This window comes from Lissotriton vulgaris, chromosome 5 (assembly GCF_964263255.1).
Source record: "Lissotriton vulgaris chromosome 5, aLisVul1.2, whole genome shotgun sequence".
Classification (NCBI taxonomy): Eukaryota; Metazoa; Chordata; class Amphibia; order Caudata; family Salamandridae; genus Lissotriton; species Lissotriton vulgaris.
In genome coordinates, this window is record NC_141693.1 from 1,637,750,135 (window position 1) to 1,637,772,103 (window position 21,969).

Sequence of the window (21,969 nt, forward strand, 5' to 3'; positions counted from 1 at the left end):
GCAGCTTTCATCGGGGCTCTTCTATAAGGACACACGCGAACACGAAGTCAAGGAGTTGGACGGTGAAAATCAGGGCTTTGTGAAAAGAGCCAGTTTTGCATCTGGCAGTCGCCAGTTTGACCTCCTGGGACGCATACATTCAGAGCTCTTCTTCCAAGATAAACTGCTGATCAACTGAATCATCAACTTAAGATCAAGCTCACGCGTAACAAGGATTCATTCTGTCTCATCAGAAGGGATGCGGACCAGTACAAGTTGGACATACGGTCAGCGAGTTTGTTTGTAAAGAGGGTAAAAGTATCCCCGAGCATCAGACTAGCTCACGCCGACGCTTTGCAAATATCAAACGCCAAGTACGCTGTGGAAAGAGTGGCTCTGAAGGCATTCAGCATCCCTGCAGGTACACAGTTAATGCAGCAACAGAGTTTATTTCTGGGACAACTACCCAAGCTTATCATTATCGGTTTTGTGTAGAACACTGCTTTTAGAGGCGTCTACGCCTCAAATCCCTTCAATTTTAAGCACTACAACATCAACTATGCTGCTCTGGTCCACGAGGGCACAGTGATTCATGCGAAACCCTACAAACTCAGTTTTATAAACTCCAACTACATCAGGGAAAACCAGGGGTTGGTTTCGATAACCGGGAACCATCTGTGGGGTAGCCGTGAAAAGAGAAGGCTATGGAACCGGATACACGCTGTTCGCATTCGACCTGACTCCCTACATGGAAGATGGTGATCACTACAACCTGGTCAAAAACGGAAATCTAAAAGCTGAAATAAGTTTTAGTAATTTGCTACCTATGAATGTGAACATGATCGTATTCTCGGTATTTGACAGCATCATTCAGATTAACCACGCCAGATAGATTTTGTTTGACTATCTTCAAACGTTTGTGAAATGGACACTGTGTCAAATATTTTTTAGGTGTTTTCCCTAGCGATGGGCTACCTCCAGAAATAGGAGACTCTGTATTTCTATGCTATCCCATGCACCGTAATTAAATGTTTTAAAAAAAGGTGAGTGAGAAGGGTTGAAAATGTATAAAAGTGTTTATTACAAACATTTATGTAGGTTACGCAATATATTGACATCCATTACTAAAGAAATATATGAAAAAAAATCATGGTTATACACGTAGTAGGCACAGTTATTCAAAAAGTCTGTAGAAACGTTAAGGATTAATCCAAGTATGGGTTTTGGACATGTGTCTTTTTCGCCGTACAGACGGCACAAGTGGGTTGCTCCAAGAGGGGGATAGCAGGGGGACGTCAGAGGCGGCAGGCGATGGCGGGAGGGACGTCTTTAAACTTTCAAGCACACGCCGGTGATTTTTATTACCCACTAGTGTGGAAGGGATGTTGAGTTCAGCATTTTGATGCGTTAGGATCTTTGGGTGAGTGAGACCTTTGACCAGATCGTACATGTGTGAACCAACAACAGGCTGTCCATTGTAGAGAAATTCACCTTGTTCATTCCACGCTGTTAGGTTTTTAGAAGCGGCTAGTTTACTCATCAACATTTGCGCGGCCCCCCCTATGCCTCCGACTTATATTTTTTAGGAGGTCATCAACAAAAAATATCAGAGGGTGGGGTCTGGGCAGGCTGAGGCTGTTGGGGCTGCGTAGCTTGCACAGGCATTGATGGCTGTTCAGAGTCCGGGGCATATAAAGTTAGCTTGTTTTTTTCGATATCCCACTGTTTGTAGTAGCTTAGAACATTTTTAAGGGTGCAGGTGCAAAGGGTAGCTGTGTCGTAAGGGTTTAGATCCGTCCGGTTCAAAATTTCTTTAATTTCAGCATCCAGTCGTAGAGTCTCATTTCGCCATATATCTCAAGCATTGTCCGCAGTAGAGCCCAGTTTCTCCAGCTGTTGTCTAGGAACCAAATAAATCTTTGAGGCATGCTCCATCACAGTCCTGAGAGGAGGCTGGTAATTACTGGTATAGCTATGCCCAGCAATGACCCTATAAAACCCCCAGACTGTTTCACCAGTTTCTTCTTGGTGTTGAGTGAGGCCCTTTTATTACTGAGCTTCCTGATAAGATGTTGCTTCTTCTTCAACACTTGTAACTGGCTCTTTGATATAGGGACGTTGCCTTTTAGGGTGTTTAGAGCTATTTCTGAAATGGCTGCCATTAAATCGTCAGAAGCAGCGCAGAGGAGGGCCTTTCTGTGCTGGGGACTGGCTGTTACCAACATTTGCTGGAGGGACAAATTGCAATGTAGGAGGTCAGACATGGTCAATCCCTGTTATAAGGCCTGGCTACAAATGTCTCTAAACGTCTTCAGCGCTGCTTTTTATAGGCTCGGGACTTAGTCTTTGGGGTGTAAGCGACTGGGAGATCAGGGGGAAAAATATCAGCCCTTAGTCTGTAGTCTTCTAGAGTATTATTTTTTGAGTCGACCAGCAGGTAGCCGTGGGGTTTTGATGTAGCGTCGGTAAAGGCCTCCATGAAGAAGTGTGTGTTTCCAGGGTACGTCTTCTTAGCTAGGACGGATATTTGCTGTTTGTCACAGGGATTTTTAAATAAAACAAGGTATGAGGTGTTGTGTGCTATAGAGGGACTGTTCTTACCCTTGTAAAACAAGTTCTGCACAATGTAGCATATGCTTAGATTGCGGTGATGTGAATATTGAGTAAAAGCTCGCTCTAGCTCAGGATGGTTACCACCTTCACGCATAAGGTTATCGACAATTACCATGTTTACAAGGGTCGGGGTAGCAGCTCATCATCGTTGAAATTCTCAGGTATACCTTCTATAAATCTGATATGAGGGAAGCTGCGGGACAGGTAGGTATAAAGATCTTGCCAGCACCCATAAAGCCACACAATGTTATTAGGTGTTTGGGATACAGCACCTGCAGCATCTTCTAAGAGCTTTTTTATAAAGTAGCTTTTATCGCAGTTTGAGGGACCTGCTAACACACAGGAGAACGGGTGCTGTAATCGGGTGCCCATTGTGCTGGTGGTGTCCTCACTAATGCTCCTAATACCCGTATGGCAGTGTTTTATAGTCAGTAGTCAGGACCCTTTTGTCAAAAACAACGCTTAAGGTTTTATGTAGGGGTTGGGTTGTAATTTACCACTTCTTTTTGGATCTGACTATGCAGGGCTGGTTAACAACTATGGTTTTATCATTTTCATGATCGGCCAGTGCAAAGTATTCATGCACCAGATCCTTCAGACTGTCAAAGTTAATTTTTAGGGTGTTGCTGAAGTTTAATGTTATACCTTTGACCTTCATACACACTTTGTTGGTGTTCGTTTTGTACAAGTATGTCTCAGGTCTGGCTGAGGTATATTCGATTATGTGCTCATCCTTATCGAGTTCGCTGGTCAAATTACCTAGATAATCCCCAAGAGGAGGTTCTTCATCGCCGGTTTACTCAGAAAAATCACGGAGTCAGTATCATGATCCAGACAGCGGTCCTGGAGTTTATCCATAACACCGTAAAGCTCTTGACGGGCGTGTGCAGTCGTGAAGCATGCTATGAAGATGTTTATGTTGTTACATGTTGTAGGATACTCTTTTGTGTATTTCCAGCACACAGCAGCGGTCTCGTCATTGATAAACTCGCAGCTGGACTCCTCGTACCAAGGGGCAAAAAGGTACTTAAGCAGTTCGTCAGGATCTGTTATTAAGGTCGTATTTGACATGTTTGTACGCTGTGTGAATTTTCCCCATAAGAAGTTGAGACAGAGTTTGGCTAACTGTCGGCGGGCAGGGTTGACCTCTATCAAATGGGGCCGTAAATGTATACCTTTGTGCGTGTGGTAGTCATCAATGTATTTCTGCTTTGCATCTTGACTAGTACAGCAATCGGGATATCCGGAGGCCTCCTGTTTGTCTCTGAGAAACAAATTCTTTTGCTTCCATGTGAGTTTAATCAAACGGTGTTATAAAAGGAAAGTAAAGGAAGCTAGTCTGAATGTCAGAAGAGAAAAACAATTCTGCAAATTTTGCCACATCACTTTGCTGCCTGAATGAGAGCACCATGAAGAGGTGGAAAACTGTCTCATGGTAGACTACAAAAAGAAGATGGGTGTCAAATGTAGAGATAAATCAGGGGATCCTGGAGGACAGAATATTAATTTTTCAGGAGATAAACCAGAGTTGCTTTGATGAACAAGAGAATCTTTCTTCCCTTGGCCAGAGATCTGGGCACACCCCTGAGGTCTACTAGGGAAATGAAGTACTCTGAGCAATTCCCCTGCAAACCAGTTCTGGGACAGATTTTTCCCCACTGGGACTGGTGCCATTCTGGCTACTGGGACAATGAAAAGGGCAGGCCTAAGTTGGAGTTATATCTACCTGCAACAGGAGCTGCCCTGTTGAAGCATGTCCAGCTTATGGCCACAACCCCAAGCCATCCTCTAAGGAGGTCACACCTACTCCCAGAAAAAGCCCATTTGCTCCCTTTCTGAAGAGCAATTCACACCTCCCAGCAGGCGCCAGGTGACAGTTGGGGAAATTCTCAGAAAGGGCTACTGGAGGCTTTATGCAGAAAAAAGCAACTTTCTAAAAGTAGCATTTTTCAAATTAGTAATCTAAAAATCTGACATTACCATCAGAATAGATTTAAAATTCTTATTAATTTGAGTCCTTGAATCGTGGATCTAGCTTTTCCCAAACCTAAGTTATACATAATAGGGCATTTTATTGTAACCCATTGCTTGGGAGACCCAGCCTAGCCACAGTGAAAAACGACTGGACATTTTTGACTGCCAGGACATTTAAAACTCAACTTTTGAATATGTCTTACCAGTGTAAAAAAGAAAGGTTTAGGCCTAGCAAAAGGTGAATTTTGTCAGGTAGAATTTGAAGTTTAAAGGCTGCAGTGTCAGGCCTACTGTAATGTTTTCACTTGTCACTTTAGTGGTGGCACAATAAGTACTGCAGTTATCTGGTGACATTCGATTTACAGGCCCTGGATACAGAAAGTACCTTCTACTTGGGACTTACAGGTAAGTTAAAGAAGCCTATCAGGAAGAAGCCAACTCTAAATGTTTTCAATCAATCAATCAATCAAAGACATTTATAGAGCGCACTACTTACCCGTAGGGTCTCAAGGCGCTAGGGGGGGGGGGGGGGGGGGGGGCGTTACTGCTCGAACAGCCAGGTCTTCAGCTTCTTCCTGAAGGAGAGGTGGTCTTGGGTCAGGCGCAGGTCGGGAGGGAGGGAGTTCCAGGTCTTGGCGGCCAGGTAGGAGAAGGACCTTCCTCCTGTTGTCGCTCTTCGGATGCGGGGGACGGCGGCGAGGGCGTGGCTGGCTGATCGGAGGTGGCGATTGGGAGCGTAGAAGTTGATTTGGTTGTTGAGGTAGCTCGGGCCTTGATCGTGTAGGGCTTTGTGTGCGTGGGTGAGGAGACGGAAGGTGATTCTTTTGTTGACGGGGAGCCAATGCAGGTCTCTCAGATGTCCGGAGATGTGGCTGTTTCGTGGGATGTCGAGGATGAGTCTGGCTGAGGCGTTCTGAATCCGCTGGAGTCTCTTCTGGAGCTTGGCGGTGGTACCGGCGTAGAGGGCGTTGCCGTAGTCCAGTCGGCTGGTGACGAGGGCCTGGGTGACGGTCTTCCTGGTCTCGGTGGGGATCCACCAGAAAGATCTTCCGTAGCATGCGTAGGATGTTGAAGCACGACGAGGAGACGGCGTTGACTTGCCTGGTCATGGAGAGGGAGGAGTCCAGGATGAAACCCAGGTTGTGTGCGTGGTCCGTCGGTTTGGGTGCGGTGCCCTGGGCGGGGGGCCACCAGGAGTCGTCCCAGGCGGAGGGCGAGGAGCCCAGGATGAGGACCTCCGTCTTGTCTGAGTTCAGTTTCAGGCGGCTGGTCGTCATCCACTCGGCTACATCTTTCATCCCTTCGTGCAGATTGGCTCTGGCGACGGCGGGGTCGTTGGTCAGGGAGAGGATCAGCTGGGTGTCGTCGGCGTAGGAGATTATGTTGAGGTTGTGTTGGCGTGCGATGGCCGCGAGGGGGCACATGTAGACGTTGAAGAGGGTGGGGCTCAGCGAGGATCCTTGAGGGACGCCGCAGATGACTTCGGAGGCCTCTGACTTGTACGGTGGTAGGCGGACTCTCTGTGTTCTTCCGTCGAGGAAGGAGATGATCCATTCCAGTGCCTTCTCCTGGATTCCGACGTTGCTGAGGCGCTGCACTAGGGTGCGGTGACAGACAGTGTCGAATGCCGCGGAGAGGTCTAGGAGGATGAGGGCCGCTGTATCTCCGTTGTCCATCAGGGCTCGGATGTTGTCGGTGGCAGCGATGAGGGCGGTCTCGGTGCTGTGGTTGGCTCGGAAACCAGACTGTGAGGGGTCGAGGGATCCATTTGTCTCGAGGAAGGCGGACAGCTGTTTGTTGACGGTCTTCTCGATGACTTTGGCTGGAAATGGGAGGAGCGAGATGGGGCGGTAATTCTAGAGTTCGGTGGGGTCCGCTGTGGGTTTCTAGAGTAGAGCGCTGAGTTCGGCGTGCTTCCAGCTCTCAGGGAAGGCGGCGGTGTCGAAGGAGGTGTTGATAATGTCCCGCAGGTGGGGTGCGATGACAGCGTCTGCCTTGTTGAAGACGTGGTGAGGGCAGGGGTCGGTCAAGGATCCGGAGTGGACGGAGTTCATCATGCGGACGGTGTCTTCGGTGCTGATCGGAGTCCAGGCGCGGAGGGTGGTGGTGGGCGGCGTTGCTGCGGTCGTGGCGTGCGTCGGTTGAATGCTGAAGCTGTTGTTCAGGGTTCAAAATACACACACTGGGCACAAGATGGCTGCATCCCAGTATTAAGAAAAGTCAATACACCAGGAACATCAATCCAAACATTGAGGGAGGCAACATGCAAAAGAATTTCCTTTCCTTACAGGAGTGGTGTCAAAAAGATGGTTAACCAAGTGTCCAGATGAACAGGTAGTTCGTTAAGGATCCTATAAATTTAAGATGGTCCTGTTACAGTCTCAGAGATATGATGGTGGTGAATATATGATGGAGGTGAACACTAAAGGGAGAATCCTTCGTTCTCTTGCATATAAAAAGCAGAAATGTTAATAGGTCCAGGTTGGCAACTTGAGATTTCTGGTTAAATGAAATGGGAGAGGCAATTTAAGCAAAACAGTTGGAAGAGAGCCATGAAACCTTGCATACAAGGCTGAGCTTTTCTTTTACTCCAAGCAAGTGGGGTGCTTAAGTGTTGGGACTGTGTCACATAGCCAAAACAAAAATTAGGTTGCACAGTTTTTGACTCTGGACTTTTGCTTAGATGGACAATTGAGAGTTCACAGACACAAAGCATTCCCAAGTTACATGTTTGCTCCACCAGGAATGGGAGGGAAGTGCCCAGTTCATCTGGCCAGGTTTCACAGCGGAGGGCAGGGCTCACACGGCCCAGTAGAAGATTTCAGTTTTATTGCTGTTTTATTACTGCCAAATATGTATCATTCAGCAATGCGTTTGTGAAAGGCAGCAGGACAGTAGGCTTGAGGTGGAACTTTGAGTCCTCCACATAGATCAGATATCCAATTTCATAGACCTTATTAGTATTCTGCTGGATAGGAAAAACATACAATGAAAGGCTCTTGTTGTGTCTTGTGTAGAATGATATCAGCTGTTTTACTCTGTTGTAGATGTGGAACTATTAGTGTTCTGTTGTGAAAATGTTTTTCTTCTTAATGTAATTGGCTTTGCTCACTGCTTGGTTGGTGCCACTGGCTTCCCTCAGTGAGTTCAGAATAAACTTCTACACTTAGGGGCTTATTATGATGGCGGCTGGAGGCTTTCCGATCGTCATCATAGGTTTCAATTCTGACCGGCTGATTATGAATCAGCTGGTCGGAATTGAAACCAGCCAGTCATTCCAGCTGGATTCCGACGGGCTCAAGAAACCCATCAGCCAGTTGGAGGCCAGCCCCTAATCCCAAAGGGCGGACTTTCCGCCCTTGGGATTACAATGCACGGTTTCCGACGGGGTTGCCATGCTGGCCTTTCTGACAAGGAAACCCTGTTGGAAAGCGTGTTTGGGGGCCTCTTGTAGGGCCCCCTTGTGTGCACAGCCACCTTAAGGTGCCTGCCACGGGATGAAGGGAGTAACACCAACTCCCATTTCCCTATGGGAGCATGTACTACGTCCGGTTTATGGCTGTAACACATGCTCCCACAGGAAAATGTTGGCGTGCGACCGAACTCAGTGTTCAGTCGCATCCAAATCAGGCAGTCGGGACCGGAGACTGGAGGTCAGTCGGTTCCTGTTTATGAGTCGGTGTCGGGCAAAAGCAATTCTGCCATACATCTCAATCGGCCCCTTAGGATCAGCAAATTGTCTCAGTTTAACAGCTCTGCACTTCAATACCTACAAACATTTCGGAGTGTGTGACATTCTGAGATCAAGATAAAAAGGAAAAAAGTGTTCAACATATACACAGATTACAGGTACTAGAGCTAGAGAACACATAGGCTAGCATTAAATTAATGCTGATAAGTACATTAACAGAGAAAGGATATTTTGAACATGTTAGCTCTACCTTTAAAGGGAAATCCTGGAAAAGCACTTTCTTATCACATGCTCTCTGTGCCCGGCTTGCATCTCTGGAGGAGTAGAACTTTACAATTGCATAGAATCCAGGCTCAGCAACTACGGCGTTTTTGCAAACTTTGATTGAGTAAAGAAGCCCAAACTCTGAAAATGTCTTCATCAAGAGAATCTGTAAAAAAGTGAAAACAAAGCAGACCTCATAAAAGTGCAATGTAGGTTAAACACCACAAATTACTCCTAGAGCAACTCCTGTACTTATAGTCTGTAGATCCCACCAAACCTTCACACGCAGAGAAGTCTTTCTGCAGTATATGAAATAAACAAGTAGTTTGTCATAAGAAATGGGAAAAGCCTGTCATTTAAACACAAACACAACTTATCATACTCACAGGGTTCACTAGAATATCAAAACAAATAATCCCTCCATACGGCATCAGTGCCACTGACAAAATCCTCAATCTGCTCTTTGAGATACTCAAGAGCACCAAGAGGTCATGCAATGGTCGACACTGCAGTATAAAAAAGTGCATAATATAACCAAAGGATTGAAACGTTTTTGAATGAGTTCAAAATTCTATCTAACCACAGCTATCCCAACTGGAAAGTATTCCACTGGACTGTTTGGTTAAAAGCCTACAGGTGCCAAATGGGTGAAGCATATGTTTATTGCGAACCTGATTAATTCAGATTCCCTTTTTGGGAGTTGTAAACATTTGAAACAAATGGCAACGTATGGATCTATTATAACCATAGGAGCTACCCTTTAACCCAAAAAGGAGAGAGTACATAATACTTGAAGAAAACAAAAGTTCTTCTAGGAATCACTCAGTATGGAAAAAATAATACATTTGAAGATTGTCTAGAGTACAATCTAATAAACAACATATGTACAAAACACTTTCGGTATGAATAATTTGAACTTATAGTTTAAAGACAACATCATTGAATACGGAAACAACAGATCCAATGGTTGGATATATAACTAGAATATACTGCATACAACAATGGTGCTCTGTGATAAAAGTGATCACATGGTGCAGGAGAGTAAAACTAGTATTTGCAATGCAATAGGTCTCGCATTTGCGAGAGTTTAAGCTATAAGTATTGTACTTGACAATGCGTTTTAAGTTTTAAAACCTGTTGGACTTGGCCCTTTTTGCAGGGTCATCCCTAAACTTTTTGCCTTTCTCCTAGCCTTTTTGCTGACCTGGTGCTGGTGAGTTTAGGCCGCTGGGAATTTTAGCACTGTGGTCCAGAGTAAAGTGCATGCGCCCTCTGTGTTACATTGGTAAGGTTGGCCTGCCCTCCCATAGGAATGCATGGGGGATTCCCTGTTAAGGTGTGTCAGTGGTAATTCCTGTAATGAGAGGAGCAGAGTGGTCAAGTTTAGTATGTATGAAACGGTGAGAATAAATGCTGCGCAATGGTGTGCGCAGATTTATTATGACTATGGGAGAAAGGCCAATTTTAGAAGTTGGCAGTTCTGTGTGCTATATCTCTGCCTGCCTGATGTGAATTGCATGTCTGGCTTGTAAGTGACAGGGGCTGGGAGGTGTGTGTGGCTCCTGGAGGGGTAGAGTGAGTCAGTGCTAGGCTGAATGAGACATCTACATTTTGAGGAATATATGATTTTTCCACGATTACAAGTTCCACGCATGGCATTACCACGCGAATTTTAGTTCGCATGTGTCTTTACCACGCAGCATTTGACAACGCATTTTTTTACACCGCAATAATAATGTTACGAAACATCTCACGTCCCATTGAGATTTACATAATGATACTAATAGGCTACAAGCAGTAGGATGGAAAAAGATCGATGTTTTAAACAATAAAAAACAACAGATTCCCTTACATTTTATTTTTCTTTTTTTCATAATGCGCTTAAATAATACCTTAATTATCAAACTTTAGATTCTTATCTGACCCCTGTACGTCTTTCACCATCAGCCCTTTCTTCCACCGACCACGGAAACAAGCGTAAAAACACGTTTACCAAAACTGATAAAGGACTTCTATTATGACGTACACGTCTCCTTGTTGGTGAGGCTCTTTCCTTGTTCGTTTTGAGGCATTTATTTATTAATACCCCCCTAGGCCCCCCCAGCCCCCCCAGCACCCTCAGCCCCCCCCCCCCCCCCCCCCCCAAGCCCACGCAGATCGTACAGGCAGAACGACAGGAAGGAATACCACTCGCGTGGTAAAGACGGTCGTTGAAGGCACCCGCGTTCAAAAGACGTTTGCGTGGTGAGTGACCCGTGGTAAACGTTATGCATGGTAATTCCTTCGTTGTAAATGATGTTTCCTTATTTTCAGTAGTGGGAGAAGTCCCTGGGCCCTGAATAGGACAGTGCCTTCCCTAGTGAATGCTGGCTCCGCCCCCCTGTGGTGTGTCTGATGACGAGACCCCACCTGACAAAGGGGAAGAGGAGCTTGGAAAACAAAGTGCTCCAAATCCCCCCTGAACCAGTTGCATCTGGATCCCCCCATGCCCTGCACTTTAAACAAAGGATTTCGTGGTATAAGTATAGGGGCTGTGACCCCATGAAATTGTTCAGTTCCTGTTCTGTGAGAGCTGTTCCTGACTTGCTGGGGGGCTGACTGCTGCTGGGGCCCAGGAGGAACCGCCATGAGGGCTGGCCTCCCTGGGCCCAGCATTGCCCTCCTTGATTCCCAAGGACCTTTGATTCCCTTCCCAGCCTTGTCACTCTGATGACTCTGGGGACCCTTTTAGCGCCTCGTGAGTGGTACTGCTGGGAAGGAGGAGAGGAGTGTGTGCCTGCAGCGCTGTGCTGCCACGTCTTTCGAGGGAATCCCAAAGTTGGGATTCACCCCTATGCGCCCCTGATTAAAGCAGGAGCCCACCCTGCGTTGTGCCAAAAAGATCGGGTGTCCACCCTGCGTTATGCATTCTTCAAGAGCGGGTGCCCACCCCGCTTCCGTGCTTATACAGGCGTGAGCCAACCCCACACTTCGCCGCATGGAGAAATCACCGCCGAGGCCCGAGCCGTAAACGGAGGTCAGGTGTCTGCCTGACTGTGGGGGGAGGCTTCTGAGGCCGAGGAAGTGGAGCAGGAAGGAGTCCTGCAGGAGAGCGGGCAGCTCCAGCCTTGAGGGGCATTTTTTCTTTGTGTTGAAACGCCCGAAGCAGGGGTTTACAGCTACCATGGTGTCCCAGCCTCATTTTCCACAGCGGCCCCACCGGACAGCGGGCCTCTGCAACGTTGGCCACATTGGTCTGGGATAGTCCCAGTGGGGCCTCCCCGGCACAGTTGGTGCCAGTGTCCAGTGCTGGCCTCAATTTGCACACAGCTGCACCGCAGTTGAAGGCAGCTGCGACGGTGGCCACGTGTTGTAGAGAGTCCCAGTGGGGGCTCCAGAGGGCACAGTGAGTGCCAGTACCTACAGCTTTGCCGCACAGCTGCACCGCCATTAGCGGCAGCTGCCACGTTTAGGCCTGCGCAATGGCGCACTTTTGGGATTCTGCTGCACTGGCAGCCAGCCCTGATAGTTTGGACATAGGGCATTTGAGCCCTTTGAGAAGGCCAGTTGGCCTGGGGGTCAGTTGTAGGTTGGTAGGGCGCAGGGCCCTACTGTGATTTATGTATGATGTGATTTATGCACCCTGAGTTATGCCTAATGTGACTTATGCTTGTGATGCCTATGACATAATGTGTTATGTTTAGGATGTTTAGGTATACTGTGTTCAAGCTGGTAAGGCCTGGTGCGTAATGTGTTTATGCTAATGAGGTTTGGGCCTAATGGGATTTATTGCCTAATTTCATGTTATGATATTTCAGGATGGGGTCTGATGCTTAGGTCATTATTGTACCAATAGTTACTGGTTGTGTTTTGCATTTACTTACCAGCATTTTGATGGTTCTGACCGTGGCCCAATTGGCCCGGTCCTGTGTATAGTCACCTGTGAATATTGCCCGTGCCAGTTGGCATAGTGTAAATGTGTGATTAGGTTTCTAATGTGTTTATTATAATACAAATGCTATTGTTTAGATAACCTTGTGTGGAGATTCTTTTGTGGTGTACCGAGTTTGTTGCTGCTGTGTGTGTTGCACAAACGCTTTACACTTTGCCTCTGAGATAAATCTGACTGCTCGTGCCATGCTAACTGAATGCGAGACCTAGTGCATTGCAAAAGCTTGTTTTTCTGTGCCACCTCCAGGTGCATTCACCAGCTGTGGCAGGGGGGCCCACGGAGAGACACAGACAAATCAGGCTTGGGCAATGACCCAATCTAGCCCCACTGTAGAGATGCCAGGGTCTTGATGCTTTTGGCCACTCTGCGAATTGCATTAGCTACCCCTGATGGGAGGTCACGAGGAACAGGAAATGACAGTGGCAGAGAGGAAAAGGCAAGGGTGGTAGAGGGACATGTACGCCCACATGCATGCACGCAAGGAGTGGGAGGGATTGGGCTGTAACTGTAAAGTACTGAGAGGAATAAAAAAACAATTCAGCACTTACCCTGATGGCGTCTAGGCGGTCCAGCATGGCCGGTCTAAGGCACCCAACACAGCACAAATGGTATTTGTTTTATAGAGGAGCAGATGCAGTCAGTTTTCACCATACATGCGTGCAATCATGAAAACAAAGTTGTGATGCAAATGGGAACTGCAAAAACAACAGTTGATGGACAGAATGCAGAACAATGTCATACATTCACCCCAGTACAGAGATATGGGCCAAAATCCATAATTTGTTTGCTCACCATGCCATTCCAGTTTGAACCCAGCCATATGCAAAACAGTATTGACCCTGTGCCTCATGGGAAAAGTCCAGCCCGAACTGCTAAGCCAGGTCCTCGCCGGACTGGAAACAGGCATCCTAGGACCGGTTTCGGGCTTTCAGCCCTCATTAGCCAGGATAGCTTGATTCCATTGTTCTGCATTCTGTCCATCAACTGTTGTTTTTGCATTTGTCACCCCGAGTGGGACGGGTATGCTCAGACGTGAGTCCCGTGCTCTCCATGCCACTGGAATCAAGCTATCCTGGCTGATGAGGGCTGAAAGCCCGAAACCGGTCCTAGGATGCTTGTTTCCAGTCCAGGGAGGACCTGGCTTGGCATTTCGGGCTGGAATGTTCCCATGGGGGACAGGGTCAAGACTGATTTGCATATGGCTGGGTTCAAACTGGAATGGCATGGTGAGCAAAAACGATGGATTTAGGCCCAGATCGCTGTACTGGGGTGAATGTATGACATTGTTCTGCATTCTGTCCATCAACTGTTGTTTTTTCAGTTTTCACCCCAAGTGGGACGGGTATGCTCAGACGTGAGTCCCGTGCTCTCCATGCCACTGGAATCAAGCTATCCTGGCTGATGAGGGCTGAAAGACCGAAACCGGTCCTAGGATGCTCGTTTCTAGTCCAGGGAGGACCTGGCTTAGCAGTTCGGGCTGGACTGTTTCCATGGGGCTCCGGGTCAAGACTGATTTGCATATGGCTGGGTTCAAATTGTAATGGAATGGTGAGCAAAAAAACGATGGATTTAGGCCCAGATCTCTGTACTGGGGTGAATGTATGACATTGTTCTGCATTCTGTCCATCAACTGTTGTTTTTGCAAATAGGAACTCAAGCAGGTATTTATATTGGTTAGTGACTTGGCATGTAATTGCTCAGTTGAATTGAAATGCATGTTTTGTTTTGTAAATGTGGTAACATGCATGTTTGCGGAGTGCATTCAAACAGCTTTAATGACTCACGTGTTGGGAATCATTCAATTACCGGTTTTCTAAAATGCACATAGCTGTATATTTATGATTTTGTGTACATTGTGCGTCAGTGAGTGTGAGGAAAAATATATATCTATGTTTGCATCAGCCAAATAAGTGAATCAATCCCAAATTCTCATCCACACTATCTCAGACCCACTGAGGTAACTAGGTCTGCTCTGACCAAACTGCATGCTCTGTGCTCCTAAAAACACCCCTCCCTTTAAAAATCTCTTCAAGCCTGACCCCAGGACCTGTATTGCCCTTTTTGACACGTCCTGGGTTAACAGCTGTGAAAAGCCTCTGAATCTTGCAGGTTTGCTTAAACGTGCTTTCTGGTCCCTTGTGTCCTTATACTGTGCCCTTATATTGCTCTATGTCCTGGGCTTGAATGACACTTCTATTTGTATATGTACAACCATATTTGGCCTTGTCCACATCTAAGGATTTTACTGATGACAGCACTTTCTGCCTTATATATTCTCCCCTGAATACCTATGAGGGGCAAAAGAAGCTTGTTCCAAGACATGACACTGCGTCTGCCTTCTGCCTTGGCAGGCCAATTAACGAACAAAGGTGCAAGAACATTTCCTGTGTTGTGTGGCAGCTGGGGTCGGTTTGCTTTGCTTCGCTCTGAGGAGGGTTGGAGGATTTATTACCCAACATAATGGATTTATTACCCAACAAAGTGGCGTCAGAAGTGAGATGCATTGAAGGACTGTAATGTCACCAGTTGGTAAGTAGGCTGTAAAGCTAAAATAACTTGCTGGAGTGACCTTTCAGTGTTTCAAATGCTCAGTTAGAACATAGTATCTTTTTAAAAAAAGATAGGGGGTAGTAACTGGCATCTAATCTAACTAGGGGACTGTAGAGAAACACTGCTTGATTTTTTTCATCATTGATTGAATCATCATTGAAATCTTTCTCTGTATCAATACCTTGGAATTGATATGCGACAGGGGTCTAAGGGACCCCATACGCAACAGGAGAACCTAGGCAAGACAATAATTTATGACCCAAAATTAGAGGGGAGAAGAAATAAAAACAACCCTCCCAGAGTGTAGCGTGGGAAGCATTAACTATTGGCTGGCTGTAGGGCACTAGTAAATGATTTTCAAATTTGCACTGTTCTGTCATTGCTCAATGTCTGTATTTAGTTATGTTTATGTGTTGATCTTTAAAAGTATTGTCCGGCTAGGTTTTTTTGAAATGCTTCTTTAAGTGCTATCAAAACAAATTGCATCAGAGAAGTCAAATTGTTTTATGTGGTGTCTGAGTTTTCCACAACTGTTGATTTTTTCTCTCAAGTCTCTCTATCCGAATCGTAACAAATGTTTCCTTCCAGGAGACAAATCTGTTTATCTTTCAGGGTTTAATATTGTGAGTGAAGGGCACAATGGGTGCAAGAATAGCCGAGGGGAAGGGTAATTGCCCCATTTTAAACAACGACGTGGGAGTAATAAGTAAGAACTGAAAGCCCACAGAAAAGAGCACCTGATAACGATCACGTAAAATCAGGCGGTTTAGAATTTAATAGCGATAAGTAAGACGCGCAATATAGACAAAGCCTTAACTAAAAAGCTAGTAATACAATGTAACAACAGAAGCAGTGCAGCTAACCTTTCTTCGGATTGAATAAAGATATCCCTAAATCTGGTGCACAACGAAAGGAAATGCGTATATCTGAATTAAGACTGTCGCCTAGATGTTTAAATAACACACAGAACTGAGGTAGATAATGAGGAGAACTTAGCATGTCTCTAAATCTAATCTTTTGTTTGATATAGCTACACGCTGAAAGTAGGAGAATTGAAACACTCCACGCCGAAAAAACATGATAAAAGGAATGATAAAACCTTTAAACTCATCAAGAGACGCCAGACTGGAAGTCATTTTAATTCTGGTAAGGCAAGTTAATGCTGTAATCATGTAAGTCAAGATAGCATTAATATAAGAACATAAGAACAGTGCCCTAAAAAGATCTTTTGTTCTTCACTAAACAGGTGCTCATATGCCTTCTTAAGAAAAATATATACCTATAACGTGGATTGAGACCATTAGTCAACATAGAATTTATTACATTATTGAGATTCATCATATCTCTACTAGTAAGTATTGTACACATAAATCGAGTGAGTCTGAATGGAAGAAGATGTATAGACTCAAAACTTATATTGTATTTATCTATAATTATCACAGGAGTTTAAGAACTATTTGGAATCAGCATCCCATACATAGCGAGGCTGATTACTCATGCTGATGAAAGGTAACTAATAAGGTGGGTGTTTACCCCATGGATGAATGATGTTGTTGTCAGGAATAGCGAAGACGAACCAATAGCTGTCGCCAATGGGCAACAATATGTATGAATGAGGGGATGTATATATGACAACGGGAACACAAAATAAGCACAGGGAAAGGCCCGTATATTAGGTCTATAGACGTAAAGGAATCTGGGAATGCAAGATCTATAATTGCACTCTAAAGAGAAGGAGTTTTGTATTTCTGTAGGTGACAGGATACCACCTAAGAGTATGATTTGAATCAGTGTACTTTTTAATATCACAAATGGTCTTATTAAATCTGTAAACGTATGCCGAGTACAAAGTATGACTTAATTTAATTGTTTTTCCAGAATTTTTTTAAAATTTGTCCTGAGGAAGGTGGTGCGTACAGCAAAGATCCACCGAAACGCGTCGACTGGAATTTGAATGTATTGTTTTTGATAATTGTTTTTTTAAAAAGAAAGAACTTTCGTTTTCTTAAAAGTGTTTCAAATACAATAATATACGAACACAAATAGAAGTATGCTGATCTGTATATGAAACGCTTGCCAAAAGGAATATATATATATATGTGTATGTTTTTATTGAGAATTTTTATACATGATTTTTTTTTTAAAGAATAAAGATCTTTTGTCATAACATATAACATATACGTAGTATATATGATTTTTTAGATTGTAAGTGCCTTTTGTGGTTCCATTGAGGTCTGAAAGAACTGAATGTATGCATGTCATTCTCATTGTAAATTGATTCGGAGAAGGGATAGGCCACAGGATTTCCAATCTCCATAACTAGACATAAGGAATTCAAGGGAACTCTCTTTACTTTGTTTGTTGACACAATGGGTACTGGCAATTCTAAAGGAACTATAGAGGTGGTAAGGCCTTGCATGGTGAAAAAGACAAAAACAATTGTTTAAACAACTGTAATTAGAGAAGGATTTTAAATTACCAGCAGATCGCCCTGCAGCTCAGGTTGTAAAAGATATAAATTGTTTGGAATATGCAACTCCTTTTTGCACGCTAGTATGGACGTGGAAAGGGAATGAAGGGCTGTGGCCTAGATTTGGCTCTCTTGAGATAGATGATATTGAACGCTTGACAGAAAGTATACACTTAAAGGGTGACCCATCATGGGATTCACATTGTGTAAAAGATTGTTTACAGGAGTGGCTTTCAATTGCAAAAAAAACCTCTCCTTTCAAAAAAGAATGGCCAGGGAATGCCTCCACTGAATACAGAGACTGTTCTGCAATAGCAATGGTGAATAGTGAGTGCAAGAAGCCTACTAAAAAAGAGCTAGAATTAGCAAAAGATTGGCCCACATCTTATAGCCAGTGTTTATTGGAATTAAGTAACTATGTGCAAACAGAACAGCATTTGTTATCACTATGGCAAAAGTGTGGGTTTTCAACAATTGATGCAGACCGGGTTAAAGAAATACCAAATGCCACTACCTCTAGACGGGCTGCAGCTCTGTTATGTATTTGGACGCACCCCCAAGTAAATATTGACATAAATAAGTTACAGAAACTGTTTATAGCCTCCTAGCCTCAATGCCTTTTTGTTAAACTGGGGGAAGGAACAGACAATGAGCAAATAACTAGTGGCGCATTGACTGAGGAGGAGATTTTGTTGCTTACCGAGGAAGAAAGGAAAAGACAGAGTAGATGCAAATAGTAAATTTAATTCCTGGGTCTCAGATAGAGCCAGCAATGAGAACAGCCACCAAACATTGGGACAAAACATCCAGTCTGCAAGGCCTGTTTCTCCTGCACATCAATTCTCAACCCCTCTTCCCGCAACTTCAATTTACCCATCACTTTCAGGCCCATACATACAGTGTGAAAAACATAACACACCTCAGCAAGCACTGGCTTCACAACCAAGCTTATTACGTGTACCTTATTTCCACATATCCCTGGAAGGTGATTTAACTAGGGTACCCGACATACCAACTCGCCCCAGAGGGCAGTTTTAGAACACCAGTCCTGAATGGGCACTTATCCTTAGGGGGTTTCATAAAATATGTACTGCCTATACCCCCCACCCTCCCCCGAGATGTAAAAATAGGATATGGGAGCAGATGGTCTCAAGTAAAAAGTGCACTCCAAATTCCACAGGAAAGGGATTGGACATAGTGACTAATAATATGGATGTCACAGAAAATAGATTGAATAATTGGTTAGAGTCTATCAGGGACACAATTAATGGCCTAGCAGTTAAACATTTTTTCTCAAGTCACTGACACGTTGCAGAAGCCAGGTGAGTCAGTGGCTGATTACATCTTAAGGTCTAATGAAGCATGGGATAACAGTGAAGGTGTACCGCGCACCACAGACCCTTATGAATGGATTGATAGCTTCTGTGGCCCCAGTTCTAAACTGTGCAACCCTGATTGGTCCACTAAAGGATATCACGAGTTGTGCACGCTTCTCATATCTATGTAAAGAGATGGTACTTTAAGGTAAGGAAGGACATCGCTAAAAATGACAAAGGAATGATGTTGCAGCAAGTACAAAGACAGGAGGAGCCAGGGGGAATGTACTACCAGGGTGCACAGCAAAGACAGGATAATGGACAAGGATACCAGAGGAGAGACAAGAGTAGGGATCCGTGCTATAATTGCCAGAGGTATGAGCACTGGGGACGCAATTGTAGAAATAATAGAGGTAGAAGGGACTGGAATGAGAGAAGTGACCAGTATAATAGAAATGATAGAAACAACAGGAATGAAAGGTTTGACAGAAATGAGACCCAACCATCTGCACCACCCATGCCCAGAGACCTGAAGCAGACCCCAGCACTGCCTGAGGAATCCTTTCCAGGAGCAACATGGATCAGCATAGGACCATGTGGAGAGAGAGATGGGACAAACTGCAGCAACCAGAGCCGAGTGCTTTATGATGAAGGCATCAGACACCAGAGGAGAATCCCATGTTTCAAAGTAAGGTAGGAGATAAAGAGATCGATTTCCTAATAGACAGTGGTGCAACCCTATCCGCAGTAAGAAACAAGTTGGGTTCTGGTAGTGGTGAAACAGTCACTACTATAGCAGTAAATGGAATGATGATGCATAAATAATTGTCAGAACCCCTGCCAATTTATGTTGATGACTTCACAATGACCCATCAGTTTCTGCTGTCACCAAATGCACCCATCAATTTGCTGGGGAGAGACCTCCTCTGTAAATTGCATGCAACATTATATTTTTCACAAAATAGGATTTACTTACAAGTACCTCAGGACAGGTTGGAATTGGCTAATAGGACACTTAGTGCTTGCAAATTAAGTGAGGACTCTGTGTTATGTGCACCCCCGTCTTATCTCTCTCTCTCTCTCTCTCTCTCTCTCTCTCTCTCCAACACGTTACCAATGGACTCCATTAGATGGATTTTTTTATGAAAACATGTTTCAATAACTGTTTAAATACAGCCCTGCATTGAGAGTGAATTGGTCACTCATTTAGTGCAGTTGACATTAGTACCTGGGCCCATACACTGTACTGCAGCATTTTTCACAGGAGCAGTGCCTGAATGGTACAGGGCAGACAAACATTTGCACTTAACAATGAAGTTGCTTGAGCACACATTATATGTAGGAAAAGAAGGGTGTGCAGTGAGCATTGAACTAGGAACACATGAAACTAGGTTATTTCATGTGCCAAATTCTGAACCACATGTATCCATAGCTGTAGCACCAGGTTACTACCCTAAGGATTTGGGCCCCATGGTCAAACACCTTCAGGACTTACCTAGAACTAAGGATTTTACATTTCCTTTAGAAATGGTGTCTGTGTTAGAGATGGAGAAGGGTGGTGTTGGACATTGTGTATGAACAGAAAGGACAGGACTGCAGTTTTTTCACAAGCTTGAAGGGAATATGGCTTTACAGCTAACTAAAAACAAGATCCTAGAGCAAGGGAACTCAGAGATTTGGGCAAACCACAAAAATAAGGCAGGATTATTGAAAACATGCCCTCCCCAAAAAGTGACACGTAAAGAGAATGCTGAATTAACTTATGTCAGTCAGTACAGGTTGTCGCCTCAGGCAGAGGAGGGAATAAAACCTGTGATTGAATCTCTCTTGCAACAAGATATCATTAAAAAGACCTCCTGCCCCTGTAATAGTCCTATCATTCCATTGCCCAAGAGCAATACTGGGCAGTATAGAGTCATACAGGACTTACGACAGATAAACAGCCTTGTAGTTCCCTTAGCACCTGTTGTGCCTGCCACCAATACTATATTTTCTTCTATACCTGTAGAGGCAGAGTACCATTCAGTCATTGATCTCTCCTCTGCGTTTTTCAGTATTAGAGTCCATCCAGAGAGCGAGTACCTTTTTGCTTTCACAGTGGAAGATACCCAATTTACTTTCAGAAGACTAGCTCAAGGCTATAGTGAGAGTCCCACTGTCTATGCGCAGGCAGTAAAGAAAGACCTGGATAGACTACACCTGGAAGGAGGTAGCATCATCTTGCAGTACGCTGATGATCAACTCGTGGCATCTCCATCACTTGAGGCCTGTGAAAAAGACACTGTAGCGCTGCTGAATCACCTCCAGGAGAAAGGACACAAAGCTTCATTGTCAAAATTCCAGTGCTGCCAAAAAGAGGTGACTTACCTGGGTTATGTAGTATCCAAAGGTACATGCCGCATATCACCTGACAGGATGAAAATGATTCAAGGCATGCAGCCTCCGTCCACCAAGAAAGGAATGCTGTCATTCCTGGGGATGATGAACTATTGCCACCAGTGGATCCCTGAGTACAGATCCTATGATGCCATCCTGCGTCAATGTACACTACAAGATGCTCCCAACAACATTGTATGAACTAATTGGGGGCGTGGCCAAGCAGGCCAAGATGGCGGCAGCATTCCTCTAGTGCTCCGCAAGGCAGCCCGAGATTCCTGCCCCAATTATGCCCTAACCTGACCATACAGCATGGCAAACCCAGCACAGTACAGGTACCGGTGGGTGGAGTCGGCCGGTCCCGTCGGAGTGCCCGGGGAGCCTTGGATAGACATGTGGGGTCCCGTGGAGCGGTTCAGGGACCTGCTCGTAAAATGGCGGTGTCCATTGCTGCCTGAGGACTTAATGTGGATTGCAAAATTTTAGGGAAAATACTAGCAGACCAATACATCCAGGTCCTCCCGCAACTGATCCACCCAAGCCAAAATGGCTTTCATCCTAGGCGTAACATATCGCAGAGCATACATAGGCTCTTTCATATACAGGATAGGGCACGGGACCACTTCCCGCGTGCCGCATGCCTTAATTTAGACATCGAAAAAGCCTTCGATAGGCTCACGTGGCCCTATTTATTCGCGACCCTACGTAAGATAGGTGTTGGCCCGACTCTAATGGCATACATGCAACTTCTCTATAAGAACCTCAATACTAGGGTGAAAGTGGGAAAGTATATTTTGAACCCACT

At 45.0% G+C, this 21,969-nt stretch overlaps 1 protein-coding gene across 2 annotated transcripts in view; it reads right to left on the bottom strand.

Annotated features, from left to right (window-relative positions):
- The window catches only part of RDM1 (RAD52 motif containing 1), a 257,044-nt gene that overhangs the window by 144,327 nt on the left and 90,748 nt on the right, over positions 1-21,969 (bottom strand). For both annotated transcript variants that reach the window (XM_086923782.1, XM_086923783.1), the window contains exon 2: positions 8,508-8,687. In XM_086923782.1, the coding sequence (XP_086779908.1) occupies positions 8,508-8,687 (180 nt within the window). The remainder of the gene's footprint in view (positions 1-8,507; positions 8,688-21,969) is intronic.